The sequence below is a fragment of the Pongo abelii genome, chromosome 11 (genome assembly GCF_028885655.2).
Source record: "Pongo abelii isolate AG06213 chromosome 11, NHGRI_mPonAbe1-v2.0_pri, whole genome shotgun sequence".
Lineage (NCBI taxonomy): Eukaryota > Metazoa > Chordata > Mammalia > Primates > Hominidae > Pongo > Pongo abelii.
Window position 1 is genome coordinate 68,850,001 of NC_071996.2, and position 19,586 is coordinate 68,869,586.

The 19,586-nt window shown below is 33.7% G+C and overlaps 1 protein-coding gene across 7 annotated transcripts in view; it reads right to left on the reverse strand.

Moving 5' to 3' along the window:
- Positions 1-19,586, reverse strand: part of SCN9A (sodium voltage-gated channel alpha subunit 9) — a 178,853-nt gene that overhangs the window by 108,933 nt on the left and 50,334 nt on the right. For 5 of the 7 annotated variants that reach the window (XM_063712844.1, XM_024243381.3, XM_024243377.3 and 2 more), the window contains exons 2-4: positions 4,336-4,643; positions 1,132-1,694; positions 411-539 (exon numbers count right to left, since the gene is read on the reverse strand). In XM_063712844.1, the coding sequence (XP_063568914.1) occupies positions 411-539; positions 1,132-1,211 (209 nt within the window). In that variant the 5' untranslated portion in view covers positions 1,212-1,694; positions 4,336-4,643. Of the gene's footprint in view, positions 1-410; positions 540-1,131; positions 1,695-4,335; positions 4,644-19,586 lie in introns of those variants that run through there. The other 2 variants (XM_024243378.3, XM_009237795.4) reach the window with 2 other exon arrangements.

Here is a 19,586-nt window from a genome sequence, read left to right on the forward strand (position 1 = left end):
TTAATACAAAAATATAAAATAATTGAATAATGCAGGCTAATATAAAGAGCACTGTACTTGTATTTAAAGGCCTGAGTTTTTTGAGTGCTTCTTACAGGTTTTATTCATTTTTAAAAAGAACTTGGAAAAAGTGTAAACCCAATTGGCACTGCATAGACTATCCATCCAAGTGCTGAGCATGGAGGAAGATGATCAATCTTAATGATGTCACATACCTCTGAGTGGGAGATAGTCTTTTTGAAAAATTTAGTATTTGCCTATCAATGACTAGCTTTCATATAGCTTCCATTTTCCTTTAAATACAGACATTCCATGCTGGAAAAATCAGATCCCAGAGGTTTGCTCTTATTGGAACACTGCTGTCTGAGATTTTCATAAGTTTGCCATTTCAAAAAGCTGAAAGTACTTACGCAAAAACAATGACAACAAAATCCAGCCAGTTCCATGGGTCACGAAGAAAAGTGAATTCTCCTACACAGAAGCCTCTTGCAAGGATTTTTACAAGTGATTCAAAAGTATATATTCCAGTAAAAGTGTACCTAAACACAAGATTCCATTGGGATACTAGATGTGAAAAGAATACAACCACCATGTAAATCCTTATAATTTATTTTCTCTAATTAACCACTGGAAGACATATACTGGAGGATGGCTATTGGTTTATGGACACACCCTATTAAACTACAGTAGGTCTATCCAGAAAATATTAAAATGTCAATATCAGAAACACTCCCAGAAAGTAGAGGTACTTGAAATAACTAAGAATATAGGTCTCAGATCTGCCTATAAATTTCCTACATTGCTTCTATCAAAAATTCTCCCAAACAATTATTTAAAAATACACCCGTATAATTATAAAACATACACCCAAGAATAAAATATGTGTAACATGTCTAAGAACAGAATGGAGCATCTGACAAGTTCATTATTTGAGAAAACACTGTAGCATTTAATTTTTCTAATCTAGCAGGTTAATATCATAGAGGAGGTAAAGAACGAAAGAAAAGCAAGCATATAACATGTGAAGATAAAGATTCCCCATCTTTATAAATGCAGTAACTTCCTGGCAGGAAAGGAAAGGATGAAATGATAATACCAAAACTATATTAAAATGTACTTATACCCACTTACTCGACATTTTTGGTCCAGTCCGGTGGGTTATTCATGGTCATAAATATGCAGTTTGTCAGAATAGTGCACATGATGAGCATGCTGAATAAGGTAGCTTAGAATCAAGGAACAAAAGAGACGACAGTGGGACTCTGAAATATTTGAGGATGACACTTGTTGAAATGCTTACAACTTTTCCTTAGAAAAAAATTCTAAATGAGCTTGTAGACTATTTTGTCTCTTTGAACAAGAGTAATAAATAAAAGTAACATATCTTAAAATCTTAATATTGCCACTCTCCCAGTCTTCTCTGAGACCCATGACAAATTATATTAATAATATTGAAATTAATAAACTAAAACCAGAGTCTTTCAAGGTACAAAAGGTATAACATCTATATTTGAATAAAATAGCAAAAATTACACCAAAAAGTGCCACTGGATGTAATCATTTTTAAAAGGATATGAGTGTACTAAAATCTTAATAGATATTCTTCTTAGAGGACTGAAAGGAGAAAGCATGTATAAAGCAGGTGTGGCGTTGAAACGGAAGATTGTTTTCCCTTTGTTCAATACTATGAAAGTCTGCAGGAGGAAAAAGAAAGGATGAAATTGAGAATCCAAAATATCAATTTTTCACATCAATATCAGCAGTTTACCTTTTTACATGGCAGTGTTATATTGAAGAAACACTGCCATCAGACTCCAGCAATGTGGTTCTAATGTCATCAATGCATCTATCAATGTCACCTTGGCCAATGAACTCCAAGTCCATTTCTTCATAGTAAATTTAAAAATTGAGCTATTTGTTAGCATGTATTGCTTAGAGCTTTCAAAATACTGTATTTTATATTTTTCATTTTCTTTCAACAGTAACAATAACTGTGGTTATTTAAGTTATTTTAAAGTACAACTTCTTTCCCTTCCATTACATTGCATTTTAAGAAAGCCAAATAGAAACTAGCTATCTCTAATATTTTTATCATAAAACCTTGAGAATTTTAATACTTGCTGGCAATTGTTATGGTTAGCAGCACGTGTTCCAAAATATGAATTATTTCAAAAAATATTTTCCTAAGTTTAAGGAATGTCAGAGTTGGAAGAATCCTTCCAATCACTGAGTTCAATTTCTTTATTTTAGTTATAATACTAATATTAGCTTTTAAAAGGGACTTAAATTGAGAGGATTCCTCACTTACTAACCATGGTAATTTAAAAAACGATATGAATAGAAGCAAATATTCTTGAAATGTTATTGTAGCCATTCCATAAGTGTTCTTTTCCATAGCTTTAGTATTCAGTTAAGAAATAAAAACAAATAGCAGTAACAACAAAATATTAAAACAACCTAAAACATTGGCTTAGAAATCAGAAAGACAAAGTTCAAATCCCTGCCTTAATTTTCACTGGTTGGCAGGAAGATGACTTGTGTTAGTTGAAAGACACTGATTTTCTAAGTTTTATATAGGGTTATCAGTGGGTTTCTGGCAATAAGCATTTCTCACCATATTCAGGAGGTAAGTCTGTGAGTCAGGCTTTTTATTTGTATGCGGCAGCATTCTCTCAAGAAAACAAATCAGAGTCTATTATTTTCAGGTGTCCTTTTATTTTCCTGTTGCCTTTCACTATATCAGTTATATCTAAATACAATTGAATGTAAAATTCACTTTTACATAGAAAATTATTTTAAAATTAATATTTAGTCCTCAAGTACAATCCTTTTTGTCTTAAATCTCAGTAGATTGTATTTTAAAAAAATTATTCATCCATTCTTTCTGCAATTGTATTGACATGGTTTGGCTCTGTGTCCCCGCCCAATCTCATTTTGAATTGTAATCCCCACGTGTCAGGGGAAGCGACCTGGTGGGAAGTGATTGGATCATGGGAGTGGTTTCCCCAATGCTGTTCTCATGATAGTGAGTGAGTTCTCATGAGATCTGATGGGTTTAAAAGTGTGGCGCTTCCCTCCTCTTTCTCTCTCTCCTGCACCACGTAAGATGTGCCTTGCTTCCCCTTTGCCTTCAACCATGATTGTAAGTTTCCTGAGGCCTCCCCTGCCATTCAGAACAGTGAGTAAATTAAATCTCTTTTCTTTATAAATTACCCAGTCTCAGGTAGCTCTTTATAGCAGTGTAAAAATGGACTAATACGGCTGGGCATGGTGGCTCATGCCTGTATTCTCAGCACTTTAGGAGGCCAAGGTGGGCAGAACACAAGGTCAGGAGATCGAGACCATCCTGGCTAACACAGTGAAACCCCATCTCTACTAAAAATACAAAAACAAAATTAGCCAGGTGTGGTGGTGGGTACCTGTAGTCCCAGCTACCCTGGAGGCTGAGATGGGAGAATGGCATGAACCCGGGAGGCGGAGCTTGCAGTGAGCCAAAATCGTGCCACTGCACTCCAGCCTGGGTGACAGAGGGAGACTGTCTCAAAAAAAAAAAAAAAAAAGGACTAATACATGTGTAGTGAGAAACTATATCATAACAGGTAATGAAAAGGAGTTTGAACAAAAATAAGGCATGAGTTTTGTATTCAAGGAACTTCCTAGAAAAATGAAAAGAAGAAAGTAACTAATATAAGGCAAGATGTGACAGATATCATACAGAAAAATACAAAGGGGGAAGAATGAGAGTGAAGAGGGAACAGGGTCATGTGACTGTCAAAATTATCAGGGAGACTATAAACCAGAGGTCATCTGAGCTAACATGAAAAATTGCAACATACTACATAGTATTGGCAAGATCAAGTTACTTTATACTTGAAATTTTAATAAAAAGAATTGTTGGTATTTTAAAATTGAAATTAGCAATTTGCATTTGCATTAAAAACTTTTAAGTGATTTTTGGGTCTGCATACACATGAGAGTTAATTATTAGCAGGAAAAAATAGGTATGATTATAAAATTTGGCAGATCACTGTGTCATGTCCAAAAATGTTATGCTAAACAATTATACTAAACAATGTATACTATGTTATACTAAACATTATACTAAGCAATTTTAAAAGATGTAAAAAATTAAAAGCAGTATGCCAATGCCAGAGCCAATTTCAATGAAAAATTTGAAAAAGTACAGATTCTGAATATCCTATATACAAATATATTTAATTTAACACTCTGGTCATGATGTGGTTATTCACTAAATTTCACTAATCTCAATTTAAAATAATTTTTATACAGAAGGAAGCCAACAGAAACTGACCACTGAAGTCAAAATAAACTCACCTTTTTGTCTGCATAGTAGGGGTCCAAGTCCTCCAGGGGCTCTGACACCATGCCGGGAGGAATGTCCCCATAGATGAAGGGCAGCTGTTTGCCAGCTTCCAAGTCACTGCTTGGCTTTGGGGCTTCTTCGTCATCATCTTTCTTTTCTTCTTTGGGTTCCTTTGATTTTCTTTCAGCAATGCGTTGTTCAATGAGGGCAAGAGACTGTTTTGTGAAGTGGACAAAGCTCTGAGGTCCTGGGGGAGGCAACATTGCCATCTTTTCATCCTGTATATTTTAATTCCTCTTCAGCTCCTCATATAAGAGGCCTGGATGAAAACAAAGAAATAAAGACTTAACTATTTGCCTGCCAAGAAAGGCCCATTAAAAAATAATAATAATAACATAAACAGATTTTTAGTTTCAACTACAAAAGGTAACATGTTCATAGAATTATCAGCTTGTTAAGGGACTACTATGTGTCAGACAATGGGTGGGACTTATCTTTCGTGCCTTCTAACCATCTTTATACTCAGAAATTTGAAGTTTACACTTCACAGCTTTAAAGTAAAAAACGACAATTTTCTGAATAAATTTTCCGAATAAATTTTCCTAAATTCCCCTTTTTTCATCTATATTTACCTTTGGTGCAATTCAACTCAACTTTCCTCTTTTAAAAGTCTTTATGATAATGCCTTTGGTAGCACCACTCTCCAGCCCGATGCTGTTTTATCAACTAAACTTATCTAATATTCTAAATCCTTTGCTGTCATTTCAACAATGTTCAGAAAATCTTGACCAGGAGAAGATTCCATCTCACGAAACCAGTTTCTTTGCTTACCAATCAGAAGCAACTCCTCATCCATTCAAGTTACCGCGAGATTGCAGCAATTTAGTCACAATTTTAGGCTCCATCTCTAATTCTAATTCTCTTGCTATTTCCACCACATCTGCAGTTCTTTCCATCACTGAAGTCTTAAACCCCTCATAGTCATCCATGAGAGTTGGAATCAACTCATTCCAATTTCCTATTAATGTTTGTATATTGCCCTCCTCCCACAAATCATTAATGTTCTAATAACATCTAGAATGTTGAATCCTTTCCAGAAGATTTTCAATTTACTTTTCCCAGACCCATCAGAGGAATCACTATCTATGGCAGCTATAGTCTTATAAAATGTATTTGTTAAAAAATAAGACTTAAAAGTTGAAATTACTCTTTGGCCCATAGGCTACAGAATGGATAGCGTTAGCAGGCATGAAAATAACATTAATGCCCTTGTACATCTCCATTAGAGCTCTTGAGTGACCAGGCACATTGTCAATAGGCAGTGATATTTTAAAATAAATCTTTTTTTTTTTTTTTTTTTTTTTTTTCCTGAGCTGTAGGTATCAACACTGGGCCTAAAATATTTAGTGAACCATGCTGTAAACAGATGTGCTGTCATCCAGGCTTTGTTGTTCTATTTATAGAGCACAGGCAGAGTAGATTTAGTATAATTCTTAAGAGATTTCCTGAATGATTAAATAATATAATTATTATTTATTTTTCTGATTAAATAATATAGTTATTATTTAATTTTCTGAATATTAAATAATTATTATTTTTCTGAATAATTAAATAATATAATTCTAAGATTTTCTGAACGATAAATAAGCATTTGCTTCAATTTAAAGTCATCAGCTGCATTATCCCTTAACAAGAGAGTCAGCCTGTTCTTTGAAGCTTTGAAGCCAGGCATTGACTTCTCCTTTCTAGCTATAATATATTCTTCTAGTAGAAGGCTGTTAGACCTACATTGAAAATCTGTTTTTTAATGTAACCACTCTCATCAATGATCTTAGCTAGATCTTCTGAATAACTTGCTGCATCTTCTCCATCGGCACTTGCTGTTTCACCTTGCATTTTTATGTTATGGCAATGACTTCTTTCCTTCAACCTCATGGGGTACGGTCTGCCAGCTTCAAACTTTTTTTTTCCAGCTTCTTCACCTCTCAGCCTTCATACAATTGGAGTTATGGCCTTGCTGTGGATTAGGCTTTGGCTTAAGGAAATGTTGTGGCTGGTTTGATCTTCTATCTAGATCACTAAAACTTTCTCTATATTTGCAATAGGCTGTTTTGTTTTCTTATCATTCATGTATTCACTGGAGTAGCACATTTGATTTCCTTCAAGAACGTTTCCTTTGCATTCACAACTTGGCTAAGTACTTAGTGCAAGAGGCCTAGATTTTGGCCTATCTTGGCTTTCAACATGCCTTCCTCACTAAGCTTAATCATTTCTAGCTTCTGATTTAAAGTGAGAAATGTGCAATTCTTCCTTTACTTGAACATTAAGGGTGGGAACGGGTTACTAATTGGCCTAATTTTAATATCGTTGTGTGTCAGGGAACAGGGAAGCCTGAGGAAAGGGAGAGAGATAGGAATGCTGAAACAGAACACGTCACATTTAATGATTGTTTACTGTCTTATGTGGATGTGGTTCATAGCACCTCAAAACAATTACCATAGTAACAACAAAGATCACTGATCGTAGATCACAATAACACATACAGTAATAATAAATAATGGCAATTACAAAGTTTGAAATATTGTGAGAATTGCCAAAGTGTGACACAGATGCATGAAGTGAGCACATGCTATTGAAAAAATTATGCTGACAGACTTGCTTAATGCAGGGTTGCCACAAACCTTCAACTTGTAAAGAATGCAGTATCTTGAAGTGCAATAAAGCAAACCCCATAAAATGAAATATGCTTGTATTTTGATGGAAACCAAAGTTAGGATAAAGTTTTTTAAAGAATGTAGTGAAAAATAAGGGATATTGCATGTACACATTCGAAAGTAGGATGATTCTGAAAGGTAAAGAGTAAGTTATGACTCGGCAATTCCACTACTAGATACAGACTCAAGGGAATTTAAAACATATGTCCACACAAGAACGTTTACATCAATGTTCAGCAGCATTATTCATAATAGCCAAAAAGTAAACACAACCTCATTACTCACCAATGAATAAATGGATAAAGGAATGTGGGATATTCACACACTGAATTAGTATTTAGCAATAAAAACAAATGAAGTATAGGTACATGTTACGACATGGATGTGATGAAAACCCTGTGAAAGAACACAGAGCCAAAAGGCCACATATCATATGATTCCATCTTATGAAATGTCCAGAATAGGCAAATCCCCAGAAACAAAATGTAGAGTATTTTTTGTCAGAGGCTGGGTGTAATAGGAAGTGATTATTGATGGTTATGTGTTTAATGGTTAAAGAGTATGGGGCTTCTTTTGGGGTGATGAAAATATTCTAAAATTACATAATGATGATGGTTGCATACCTTTGTGAACATACTAAAAACCACTGAGTGATACACTTTAAAATGGTGATTTTTATGGTGTGTAAATTATACCTCAATAAAACTACTATGAATATGCATTAAGAATTTTGAATCCTAAAATATGTGAAAATTGTCCTCAGAATAAGAGGAGATTTAGTAAAAAGGAAACAAATCAATGAATCAAATCAAAGCAGTTGCCACTTGTGCTTTGGAGATTCCTCAACACTTTTGGAAATCATAAAGGTGAGAAGACGGGATAACTTGCCTCACTAGACTTTCAGTGTAGACATACTGTGGCTCTTGAAGAAAAGTTGGCTTGAATAACTGGTGTTTTTGTAGATTCTACATTCAACTGAAGGGTACCATCTCTTTCAAGAATTATTTGACGAAAATCTAGGTACACAGATGTTGTGAACTCAGATGTCCATTACCAGTTCGATTCTTCCAATATTCGTATTCTCCTCTGTCTCTGTCTCCCCCAACCCCCATGCACATGCTCAACACAGCTCCAGAATGACTAAAGTATATGAAAAAAGCAGAGGCAAAGGGTGGTCAATGCTAGTGGTACCATGCATGGGCAATATTTCCCTGATCAAGCTAAATTAAAGGAAGACACTAAGCACCTGCTTAACATCATGATCTGTGAAATGTAAGTTGAAGAGACCTTGATCAGATTTCATCATCATCCTCTAGTATGGAGAGGTGAAACTTCCTTTCATTTTACTAGTTTTATAGCTTTGAAGAAGAGCAGCTTTAGTTGGCATCTGAGTTTGCTTGGAAGTTATTGTACAAGGCCAGTGGGGTGGCAAGATGATAGGCTGACAGGGTTACAGAGGGCAACATAAGTAAAAATGGAGCCTCACACTTCACCAGCACACGCAAGGAAGATGCAATTATGGGGCAGGACCTATGTGTGACTACAGCTTCTTTCCTCTTCCCTTAGTCTTCTGGATAAACAGGCCACAGGAGTTTTCATTAGTCAGGTATTTAGTTTAAGATTTGAGATTTCTGGTGGAGTAAACATTTAAACGGAAAAATAAAGCTCAAAAATTCTAATAGAAGTGAAAATGAATACTTATATAATGTGAGAGTAGAGAGGACTTGTAAAGCATTACACCAAAGGCAAAATGTAAAAAGAAAAAGAATGCTAGATTTAATCTCATAACAATGAAGGTTTTTAAAAGTGGAAGACATCCACAAAATAAAAAAAGTACAATACAAATGACAGATGAAATGCTATTCCTTTAATGAATAAAGATATTAAGATAATATATCTCATAAAATTTAGTAAATAACATAATTATCTAAAAATACAAATGATTGATAAACACTTGTAACCATGTCAAACCTCACTAGTAATCAAAGAAACAAATACTAAAATAAACATGGGGAACCAAATTTGGCCTATTAATCATTAGCAAAGATTTTAACAAAAGTAATAGTGATATTAGAAAGGTTATAGGGGAAATCACTGTTGCCTGTCTGGATGACAGGAATAAATAATGTGTACTGGCCGGGTGCAGTGGCTCACGCCTGTAATCAAAGCACTTTGGGAGGCCCAGGCGGGCGGATCATGAGGTCAGGAGATCCAGACCAACCTGGCAAACACTGTGAAACCTGTCTCTACTAAAAATACAGAAAAATTAGCCAGGCATGGTGGCAGGCGCCTGTGGTCCCAGCTGCTCGGGAGGCTGAGGCAGAGAATGGCGTGAACCCAGGAGGCGGAGCTTGCAGTGAGCCGAGATCGCGCCACTGCACTCCAGCCTGGGCAAGAGAGCGAGACTCCGTCTGAAATAAATAAATAAATAAAGTGTACAAACTTTTTGAGGTAATTTTGTAATATCTATCAAAAGCCTTAAACACATAAATTCGTTTATATTGCCAAATAATTTTCCTTCCAGGAATTTATTCAAAGACAATAATCTCAGGTGTCCTCTAACATGTATAAAGATATTTAATACAATGTTTTTATAATATTGAAAAATTATAATCAATCCAAAATCCTAACAGTAAGGGTTACACTAAATGAAGTAATGAGTGTATAATGAAATAATGAGCATCTTTGAGAGAGAGCTTTCAAAGACTATTTAATGAATTAAATGAATTATAAAAATATTATAATGCATAGTAAGTGGAATCCAGGTTATATACACAGATAGATGTAAATTAATAATAATTTTAAAAATTATATTAAATTTAATTTAAATACACAATGCACTTAACAAAGGTTAGCCCTATTTAAGAGACTATGGATTATTTTTATGAATTTCTTTATACTTTACTTTTCAAATTTGTACAATGAAAATGTCATATTTTTCTATCCAGAAGGAAGAAAATATACTTTGAAAAAAATCATTTAAAATTACTTGACCTAATTTTATATAGTCAGTGAAATCAATCAATATTTATTCTTGTCATGTTTAATTTACAATTTTGAAAAATATATTGCCACATTTCCACTTTTATTAACATTACTATGATTGTATCTTCTTTAGAATGAAATCCCAGTGTTGCATATAAAGGCAGTACTTTTGTTTTCTCATTACTATCTTACCCACTCACCATTAATCTCATATTAGAGAATACTTAGGCAACTACTAAAATTAAAAAATGAATGTGTTATTCTTGTATCTAAGATTTCCTATAGTTAAAATCAACATGGAAATATTTATTCTGAACTCTTTCTTATTTTCTATGTATGCAGACACACATATATATAGATATGTCTTATCTATGCTTATCAGTCTATGGATCTATGTCTGTCCAAATATCATATCATGTATTTGTCTATCTAGCATCTATTTTTCTTCACACGTCTTTCCAGTCAAAGCAATGTCAGCTCCCAGTTCATGACAATGGTCTTATCCCATGTGTTTATCACACTCTCTGGCCTTCAAATTTCCATTGCAGTAAAAACAAAGATGTACAGTGGGAAAACGTTAGATAATATCACTAAAAACCAGAGGAAGACAAAAAAAGTTATCACAAATCATAAGATTACCCTAGTGAGGAGATCAAAGCAGAAGCTACAGTCTAGAACACTCATCTGAGAATGTTAGAATTTCTTGCTAGCAGAGAAGTCACAGATTTCTATGGCAAATACGTGATGTAGATCAGAAAACAAGTTGATTAATCCATGGATTATTTATTCAATAATGTTGCAGAAAACATTGTCCCACTTCCCTCTCTATATTAAATATGTAGCAGAGTGGTTTATCTCCAAGCTATCACCAAAAGGATAATATCTGCATTAATTAAGGTAGGACTCCCAGGGTATCCATGTCCATTTTAGCTAGAACCAGGGTGGAGTCGAGGGAAAGATGACTCCCTTGCCTACTTCTCATCCATGCATCCTAAAATGTAGCCTGCCTATCAGTACACCATACATGTATGTACACAGACCTTTCAGTCATCCCTCTCTTTCAAGAGAGTATTTGTCTGGAAAACAGACCTGTATAAAGACAGATGCAAACCTGGCCACCACCAACCTGGCCTGTCTTCCATAAATATTAATAGATTATCAAGAATAAATTGGTAATGAAGATCTACCAAACATAAAATTGAAAGACTAAGATGAACAGACCAAACTTTTAACTTTAGGAAAAAAAAAAAAAAAAAAAAAAACTGTGGGATATTGAGAAGTTAAAGTTAGTATTCCTAGAGAAATTTGAGGAGACAGAGTATCCTTTATTAAAAAAAAAATAGGCTACCAAAGACATCAATTCTGGGTAAAGGTCATGCTTTGTGAAGAGAAAAAATTTCAGTAGAATGCTTGCTGAAAAGGAGAAGTCATAATTGTAGTTACCTTTCACTTTACCCAAAAGGAGCACTTTACCAGAATGGGGCAGCAACGAGCATTCTCAGGTGCTAGAAATGTTCTATACCTTGATCTATGTGATGGTTACATGGGAAAACACGTACGGGTAAAAATTCATGCAGTTCTATATCTTAGATTTTTCTATATCTTTTAGGAGAATTTTAAAAATTAAAAAAGTACAAAATAAAACTTAGAAGATATAGAATAATCCATGTTGCTTGACATTAGTCTCAAGAGAGCAGCAAATGGTAGATAGGAAATAATAAATAAAGTAATAGCAGAAAATTCACAAAGAGTCATCAAGCTAAAAGTACAAAAGAAGATCAATTTAAAAGTTCCATTCTTGTGAAAGTTTAGAGCATTAACAATAGAAACAAGATTTTGTAAGCTTCCAAAAATAAGATAACTAACTAAAAAGAATGACAATTAGATTGCCATTAAAATTTCCTTAGCCATAATTGACACTAGAACACAATCAATGCTTTCAGTGTGATGAGAGAAAATATTTTGAATCAAATTCTATTATCAGACAACCTATTATCAAGTGTGATGGCAAACAAAATATATTTCTAGGTATAAGAAAATTCAAAATTTAACTCCTTTTTATCTTTTTTTTTAAGTTACTTTGGATTAAGGTAGAGCAAAAAAAAAAAAGTACTTCTAAAACACATAGAATACAAGACTGTTTCACAAATAGTGTGAATAAAAGCAAAGGGAATTTGTTTCTTCAGAATGTGTAAATAGCCATATTGTCCAAATAGGAATCAATTCAAAATAAGGCATGAACTTGAACAACTTGTAGAATTGAAGCAGAGAGGATCCACTTGAGTTTGATGTGTTCTTCAAGTAGCAGAGTTTGAATGAGAGGTTTAAATTCCTCCTCTAGATCAAACCATGTTACTTGTTTTAAAATGAAAAATACTTACATAATTATAATATTGTTAAATTGTATCAGTTAATCATCTCACAAATGTGCCAATTACCAAAGCATACATAAAATGTAAGTACAATTATAGAACTTTACACAAAGACAAGATATACACATATATGTGTTAAATATTATCAATGTAAAAGTAATGGAATAGCTTACAAAAATTGAGAGGTAGAGGGGGACTAGAGGCGAGGGAAAAGTTGGAGAGCTGACCCCTTATCTTTCATAGAAGGCAGTCAGTGCATCCTGGCTAAAGTTCAAGTAACAAGAAACAGAGGTTCAGGTATATTCCATTTAAAGGTATAAATCCAACCCATAGAATTTCTTAGAAATAAAAACATAACTGCTTGGAATTTGAGAATGGAGCAGAAAGAGAAAAGTTTACATAAGTAAAATAAATTCCTCATTTTCAAATTAGAAAGTTAGAAAACATTACATAAGTTGATGAAATAAAAATGAGACATAAGGATATTATTTAGAGATAAAAATGAAAATATCAGAAAAACTTTTTTTTAAAAAAGCGGGAAGTGATTATTCCCTAGATAATGGCTTTAAAGGGATAAACCAAAAATTGTTTGAATTAGTTACCATGTGCATTTGTTAATTTTATAATAGTTATTATTATGATTAAAAAGCTGTAAAATTAAAGAAGATATTATACCTCTCTCTTGAGCCAAAGAAACCAACAAACAGCTGCTTAAGTAGAAACTGTTCTGTTACCTTCATTGGGCTTGAAAAATATGGACTGACTCTGCACCTTTCAAACACCATATATTTAGACACATTATTTTGATCTCTTTCAGGTAAATTGGAGACAATTTGCAATTCATTTTTATTAATATTTCTTCTTCAAGGGGCCATCTGACACACTGCAAACACTCAAAGTTACAGTAAAGATTGTGTCTTCTACTTTCTCTGCTTAGATGAATACTGAACACTTCATTGGGTGCTACCTATGGCTGGCTTGCTGAATGCATGGTTTTCAACAATATCAGTCTTCCTATTATCTGACACCAATTCTTCCATAATGAGCTTTGAGATGAGGGCATTACATGATACTTAATACCAATAACCCATAACACAAAATTAATGTCTTATTATCTGCTGTTTTCCTAAATACTACTGTTTTAAAATCTCTTTCACTTATGTTAGGTAATATTAAAAATGCAGCTAAGTATCATTTGTCCCTATGGTTGTCAAGAGTGTATATATCAGAATGAAGGTATACTCCACTGTGGCTATTGACCAGGGTATATAAAAAAATCATCTGTGTAACTTAAAAAAATACAGATGCCAGGGCTTATCTAAGTAATGCTGAAATAAAATTTTTAGGGAAGAGCATAAGCATGTCTACTTTTAAAAAGCATAAAATACTAATGTGAACCCTCCATTTGATTATGTTAAATCAAAAATATCAGATGAGTACACATAAATTAATGACCAGGTTTTATTATTCAAAAGGAGAGAAAAAATTCAATTCAAAAAGTAGAAAAGTTTTTGGATTTTGTTTGGTTTGAAGACAATGAATGTAAAATACACAACTTTAAAGTTATCTATTTTAAAATTGGAAAGGATAAACATAAATTCCATTCAATAGGCCAGGCACAGTGGCTCGTGCCTGTAATTCCAACATTTTCAGAGGTCAAGGAGGGTGAATCACTTGAGGGCAGGAGTTCAAGAACAGCATGGGCAACACGGTGAAACCTTGTCTCTACAAAAAGTACAAAAATTAGCCAGGCATGGAGCTGTGCACCTGTAGTCCCAACTGCTCTAGAGTAGCTAAGGTGGGAGGATCACCTGAGCCTGGGGAGGTTGAGTCTGCAGTGAGCCATGATCGCACCACTGCAGTCCAGCTTGGATGACAGACCTAGACCCTGTCTCAAAAAAAAAATCAATTCAATAGAAACAACACACATTTTGAAATCTGAATCTCTGTTATGTTCAATTAAAGAAAGAAGAGTTGGAATGAGGGGAAAAACTGAATGAAAAAAATAGAAGTTGAAGGAGAAAAGGAAGATGATAAACCAAAAAGGGTAAAAAGAAAAGTTTCTCAATGTTTTAATATTTACTTTTAATTCTCAACATTTTAAGCATCATTCATGTCACTTATATTATTTCATTCCAATTATAGCCTGGCAAAATTTTTTTTGTTGGTAACTCTTATTCTCTCCAAGTTCTTTTGAGGCATGCAGTGCTCCTCCTCAGAGTTTTGCTCATACTCACTCATCCCTCATCCTCCAAACCTGTCAGCTCTAAAGCATCCTCAGATAATCTGTTGTTAGGCAATAAGCAAGAAGAAGGAAGAACTCTTGATGCTGTAAAATAATCAAGAGTTACATTAGGTCTTTCCCAGCATTTATTTTAAAACGCTGATCTTCCAACTTTCAGGAATGTATAACAACATTCAAAAAGAAAGGACAAAGATACTAAAAGAAATAGATTTATTTTATCAGCCTAATAACTAAAAATTTGTATTACTTTATGAAACACTACTTAGAAAACACTTTTTAAAAAAATTTTCATTTTACATGAGTTTCTATAGTTTCTTCTTAATTTGGAACTTTTGTAAAATCTTTAATATATAGCTCGATTTCCACTTGATCCAATGTAAAATGAATAAAATCCTTCAGCAACAGTTACAATATATATCATGAAGTGTACTTCTATTCCATACAGAACAATTTCACACTGGTTTCAGTGGCTCACAGGTCAATAATCATCTTGGCCTTTCCCATTACAATTTGTGCTCCACATTTTAGAGCTGTTGACCCTGTGGAGATGACATAACCTCTCTGAGCCTAAGATTCCTAGTTTGAAAAATTGAGTTAATAATCATGCTCCAAAGAGTGGTTTAGATTGTGATGGTTAACTGTGTATAAAGTGCTTAACAGGAAGAGTTTTGCACATAATGAACATGTATTCATGGAGCTCATAAGATTATTAACTTGTCTCATCCTTCTATTTTAATTCCTTGCTTTGGATAATTTTATCATGCTTCCATAATTAAAAATATATTAATTATATTAAATGAGGATATTCCCATTAATAGGAATGTATTGGCCTTTTAAACATGAAACATTTCATATGTGCATGTAATATTAAACAGAGATTTAGTTTAGAGTAGTGAGTCTAGGACAAGTCCAGGAGCTAGAAAGCCTGGGTTTTGAATACTGGATTCACTACTTACTAGCTAAATGATCTCGGACATCCCAGTTAAGCACCTTTTCTGATTCTAAAAATGTTGAGGCATTTAGGACATTAGTTATTTTGTAAAATATAATTTTAAACAATACAAGAGTTTCCCTAGAATGAATGTTGATTGCTTAAAGGATTGGGTTGCTGCAGAATTTCCTTTCTTAAGAAAATTCCCACCATTTCACCTTTGTTGTTTTGAACTTTATATGAAGATTTGCAAAATATTTTTTAATTAGACAAAGTCATGTGGCTCAAGAACTATCATTAAGACTTTTTTCTTTTTTATTCATTGAATATTGCTGAACAGGGTCAAAAGCAAATAAATTCCAACAGTTGGTTTATCTTCTGAGAAACATTTAAATACAATTAATGTAATCTCTGAACAGAATACAAGAATGATCCCTTCCTTCAAGCAAAGAAATATTACAGTCTCTCCAGAGTTTTAGAGACTCTGTGTGCCTGGTATGGCTCTAAACATACTACCTGGAAAACGGTATTCTTGAAGTCAAATATTGGGAGCAGACATCAGGAAAATTATTTGGGGGACTTCCTTTCATCCCCAAGGTTTTATGAAAACCCTTCACATAGGGAAAATCTATAGGATGAGGTGGGAAGTGGGTTTCCCTAAGTGTTCACAGTAAAAATTGTAAATCCCCTAAAAAATCACTGAAGTAAACACCAATACTAATTTTTACCTAATAACTAAAAGGGAAAAATGTGAGTTGTGCCCATTATATTAGACTGGAAAAGGTCTCAGTGGTCTCTGTTACCTTCTTGGCCACATAACAGGTACTAAATACTCCAAACTGCAGTTCCCAAATGATTTATTAGTGTCAGAGCGCCAAGTCTATTGTGGCTCAGTTAGAGTATGTGCATATTATGTCCATATAATTTTGTAATATGTTGTGCTTTTGTAATAATTAATGTTTATCTTATGTATGAAAGCTATACTTATTTAAGAGAATAAGTTATTCTCTTAAAAATATCTCCCAGATAATTCCTTTAAACAGTATATTTGCTTTGATAACTTTTGACATTTCTTGTAGAAAGCAAGTAGTGTTTAATATTTTGTTTCTTTAATCTTGATTAGAGGGACTATGATATGATATTTTCTTATTTCAAGGAGCAGGAAAATAGCTACATGCTCACAACTCTATATTTTCTTATTTCAAGGAGCAGGAAAATAGCTACATGCTCACAACTCTACAGTAATTTCAGGCTCTGTTTTGCATTCCATCACTGAGCCTCTTACCTGTAAATAACTTAATCCTATTTCGATAAAATTACAAAAATTAGCCAGGCATGGTGTGGGTGCCTGCAATCTCAGCTACTCAGGAGGCTGGGGCAGGAGAATTACTTGAACCCAGCAGGCAGAGGTTGCGGTGAGCCGAGATCGCGCCACTGCACTCCAGCCTGAACCACAGAGCGGGACTCCATCTCAAATAAATAAATAAATTTATTTATTTAAAATTGGTCCAATTAATCATGTGGAAGATCTGCCAAAATCTGAATGAGATTGAGTCAGTATAAATATTTAAGACAGTGGACAAATGTAAAGATAAATAAAAAATACATTTTTATTGATGCTGTTGTCAAATGAAATACTGCTTTGAAAATGTCACTTCTCTAGAAACACATAGTGATTTTTTCCTGCAGGTAAAATTTTGACTGATGTACCATTCATTTTTAAAGCATTCTCAAGCCACCATAGAATCAGAACATGAGAACCTAAAAAGTTTCTTTAAATCATAGTTAACATCAACAATGATAACTCACTGATAATGTGTACCATTGATACTAAGTGATGAGAATGGCCTTTTACATATGTGATCTTCCTTCCCAAAACTTATAGCCTTAATCTAACCATGAGAAAAATATCAGACAAATACCAATTCAGAACATTCTACAAAATACCTAACCTATAGTCACTCAAAGTATCAACATCATCAAAAACAAGGAAAGCCTGAGAAATTCCAACAGCCTAGAGATGCTTAAGGTGATATGATGGTATGATGGTTAAATGTAATGTGGTAGCCTGGGTGAGATCTTGAAAGAGAAAAAGGAAATTAGTGAAAAACTAAGGAACTCTAAATAGGGTAAGGGCATTTGTTAATAATAATGGTGTATCATACGGTTTTGTTAATTGTGACAAATGCAGCATACTAATATAAATTGTTGATAACAGGGGAAACTGGATGTGGGGTATATTGAAATTCTCCTTACTATCTGCATCATTTTTCCATAAATCTATTCCAAGACAAAAGTTTAAGCAAAAGGAAATCACAGATGTAGAATTATTCTAATATTAAATAAAGGTAATAATATCTCAGTGAATTTGAATTTTTCAGGTAAATGCATTGCCATTATCTATATTATCTATAATATACCTAAGTGATGATAGACATAAATTTGAACCACTTTTAATTAAAATGAATTACAATTAATACGTTAAAATATATATTTTACACAGTACAAAATAGCATTGCTTTGATCAATAGGAGATTCATTAGAAATGCTGATCAGTTTTCTTAAAGTAATCATGCCTGGGAGGATAATTTTCTATAAATGCACTCTCCTGGGTCAGGAATGAGCTTATAACTTATAAACATAGAACTAAACTGGAGTCACAATGTCTGAGTCCTAATTATACTTGAGAGTCATTATGTCTTATTATAATAGGCTAAAAAATACACTTATGAGGGAATCTGTGTGTATTTTCTTTTAGAATAAGTACAATTTAACTCCCTCAACCATGGTAAGCATACTAAATATCTTGTAAGTTGTTAAATTGAAGCTTTGTTACATATCTATCTTAATGATGCCGTTAAGGTACAAAAGGCTGCCTTTTGATTTCTGTGTTACTTTAGGAACTGTGAGGTAACAGAGATAAAAGAAATGTATTTGACTCTGAGATTCTCATTTTACTGAGCTCTGAACACCTGATAACATCATCAGAGCAAGACAAAAATACAGCTCCACTCTGGCTGACAAGGATACGCTTAACCCTGGTTTATAACTACAAAAGCCCCTTTTGTCAATAATATTTTAAATTACTCTCCTATGTTCAGTAACATCACCTTCATAACTTATCTACTCATAAGACTTCCCATGATAAAAGAGAAATATGTCATCAGGAGAGATGAGACAGGCAATGTTTCTTTCCAGTATGAACTCTTACAGGCCCTCTCCCATGAAAACAGAAAAATTTCCAGATGGATCTGGAAACTCTTCTATGTCTTGGCACCAAGAAAATATTGGAGTCCTTCCTACACCTAGCCTCAGGTTTAATAAGTGAAATACCAAGATAATAAAAATTCTATATGTCAATAACAAGATAAAGCTGAAATATTCAAAGACAACAAGAAGTGCAATTTAGTCATTGAATAGCTCTACAGTTTAGATAAGAAAGTCAAAGGTGCAAAATGATTGAATCCGGAGAAATAGGGGAAAAATAATACTTAAACCAAGTCTATATCCATTCCTATCTGCTCCTTGAATTATAATATAAGGGTATCTCAGTATTTCTCATTTTACTAATCTAAATACCTGATAACATCTTTGGAGGAAGGAAATAGCTCTACCCTAGCTGTCAAGGTTACACTTACAAATTTAATTCAATCCTTGGCAAGATGTCTACAGCATTTATATTCCAAGCCAGGATTTTTTTTGTCAAGAATAAATGCTACACAACACAGAAAATGCCAAGACAGCAGGAATGACCTCGGACTGTTCTAGGCAAGCTCAGATATATGATGATCTTACCATTGAGAGATCCTTGGAGAAATAGCCAAACAGGACCCAAGGTCCTGGCACCACCTCATAATACTTTTCCTTTTTTATGAGAGTATATTAGACTAATCACCCTACTGATTATTCTTTATCAAAGTAAGCCATAGTTATTGTGAACTTTTCTGAAAGGTTTTGTGGCTTACTACAGCAGTGCTGTAGTAAGCAGAACTCATACATTAATCACTAGTGTTTG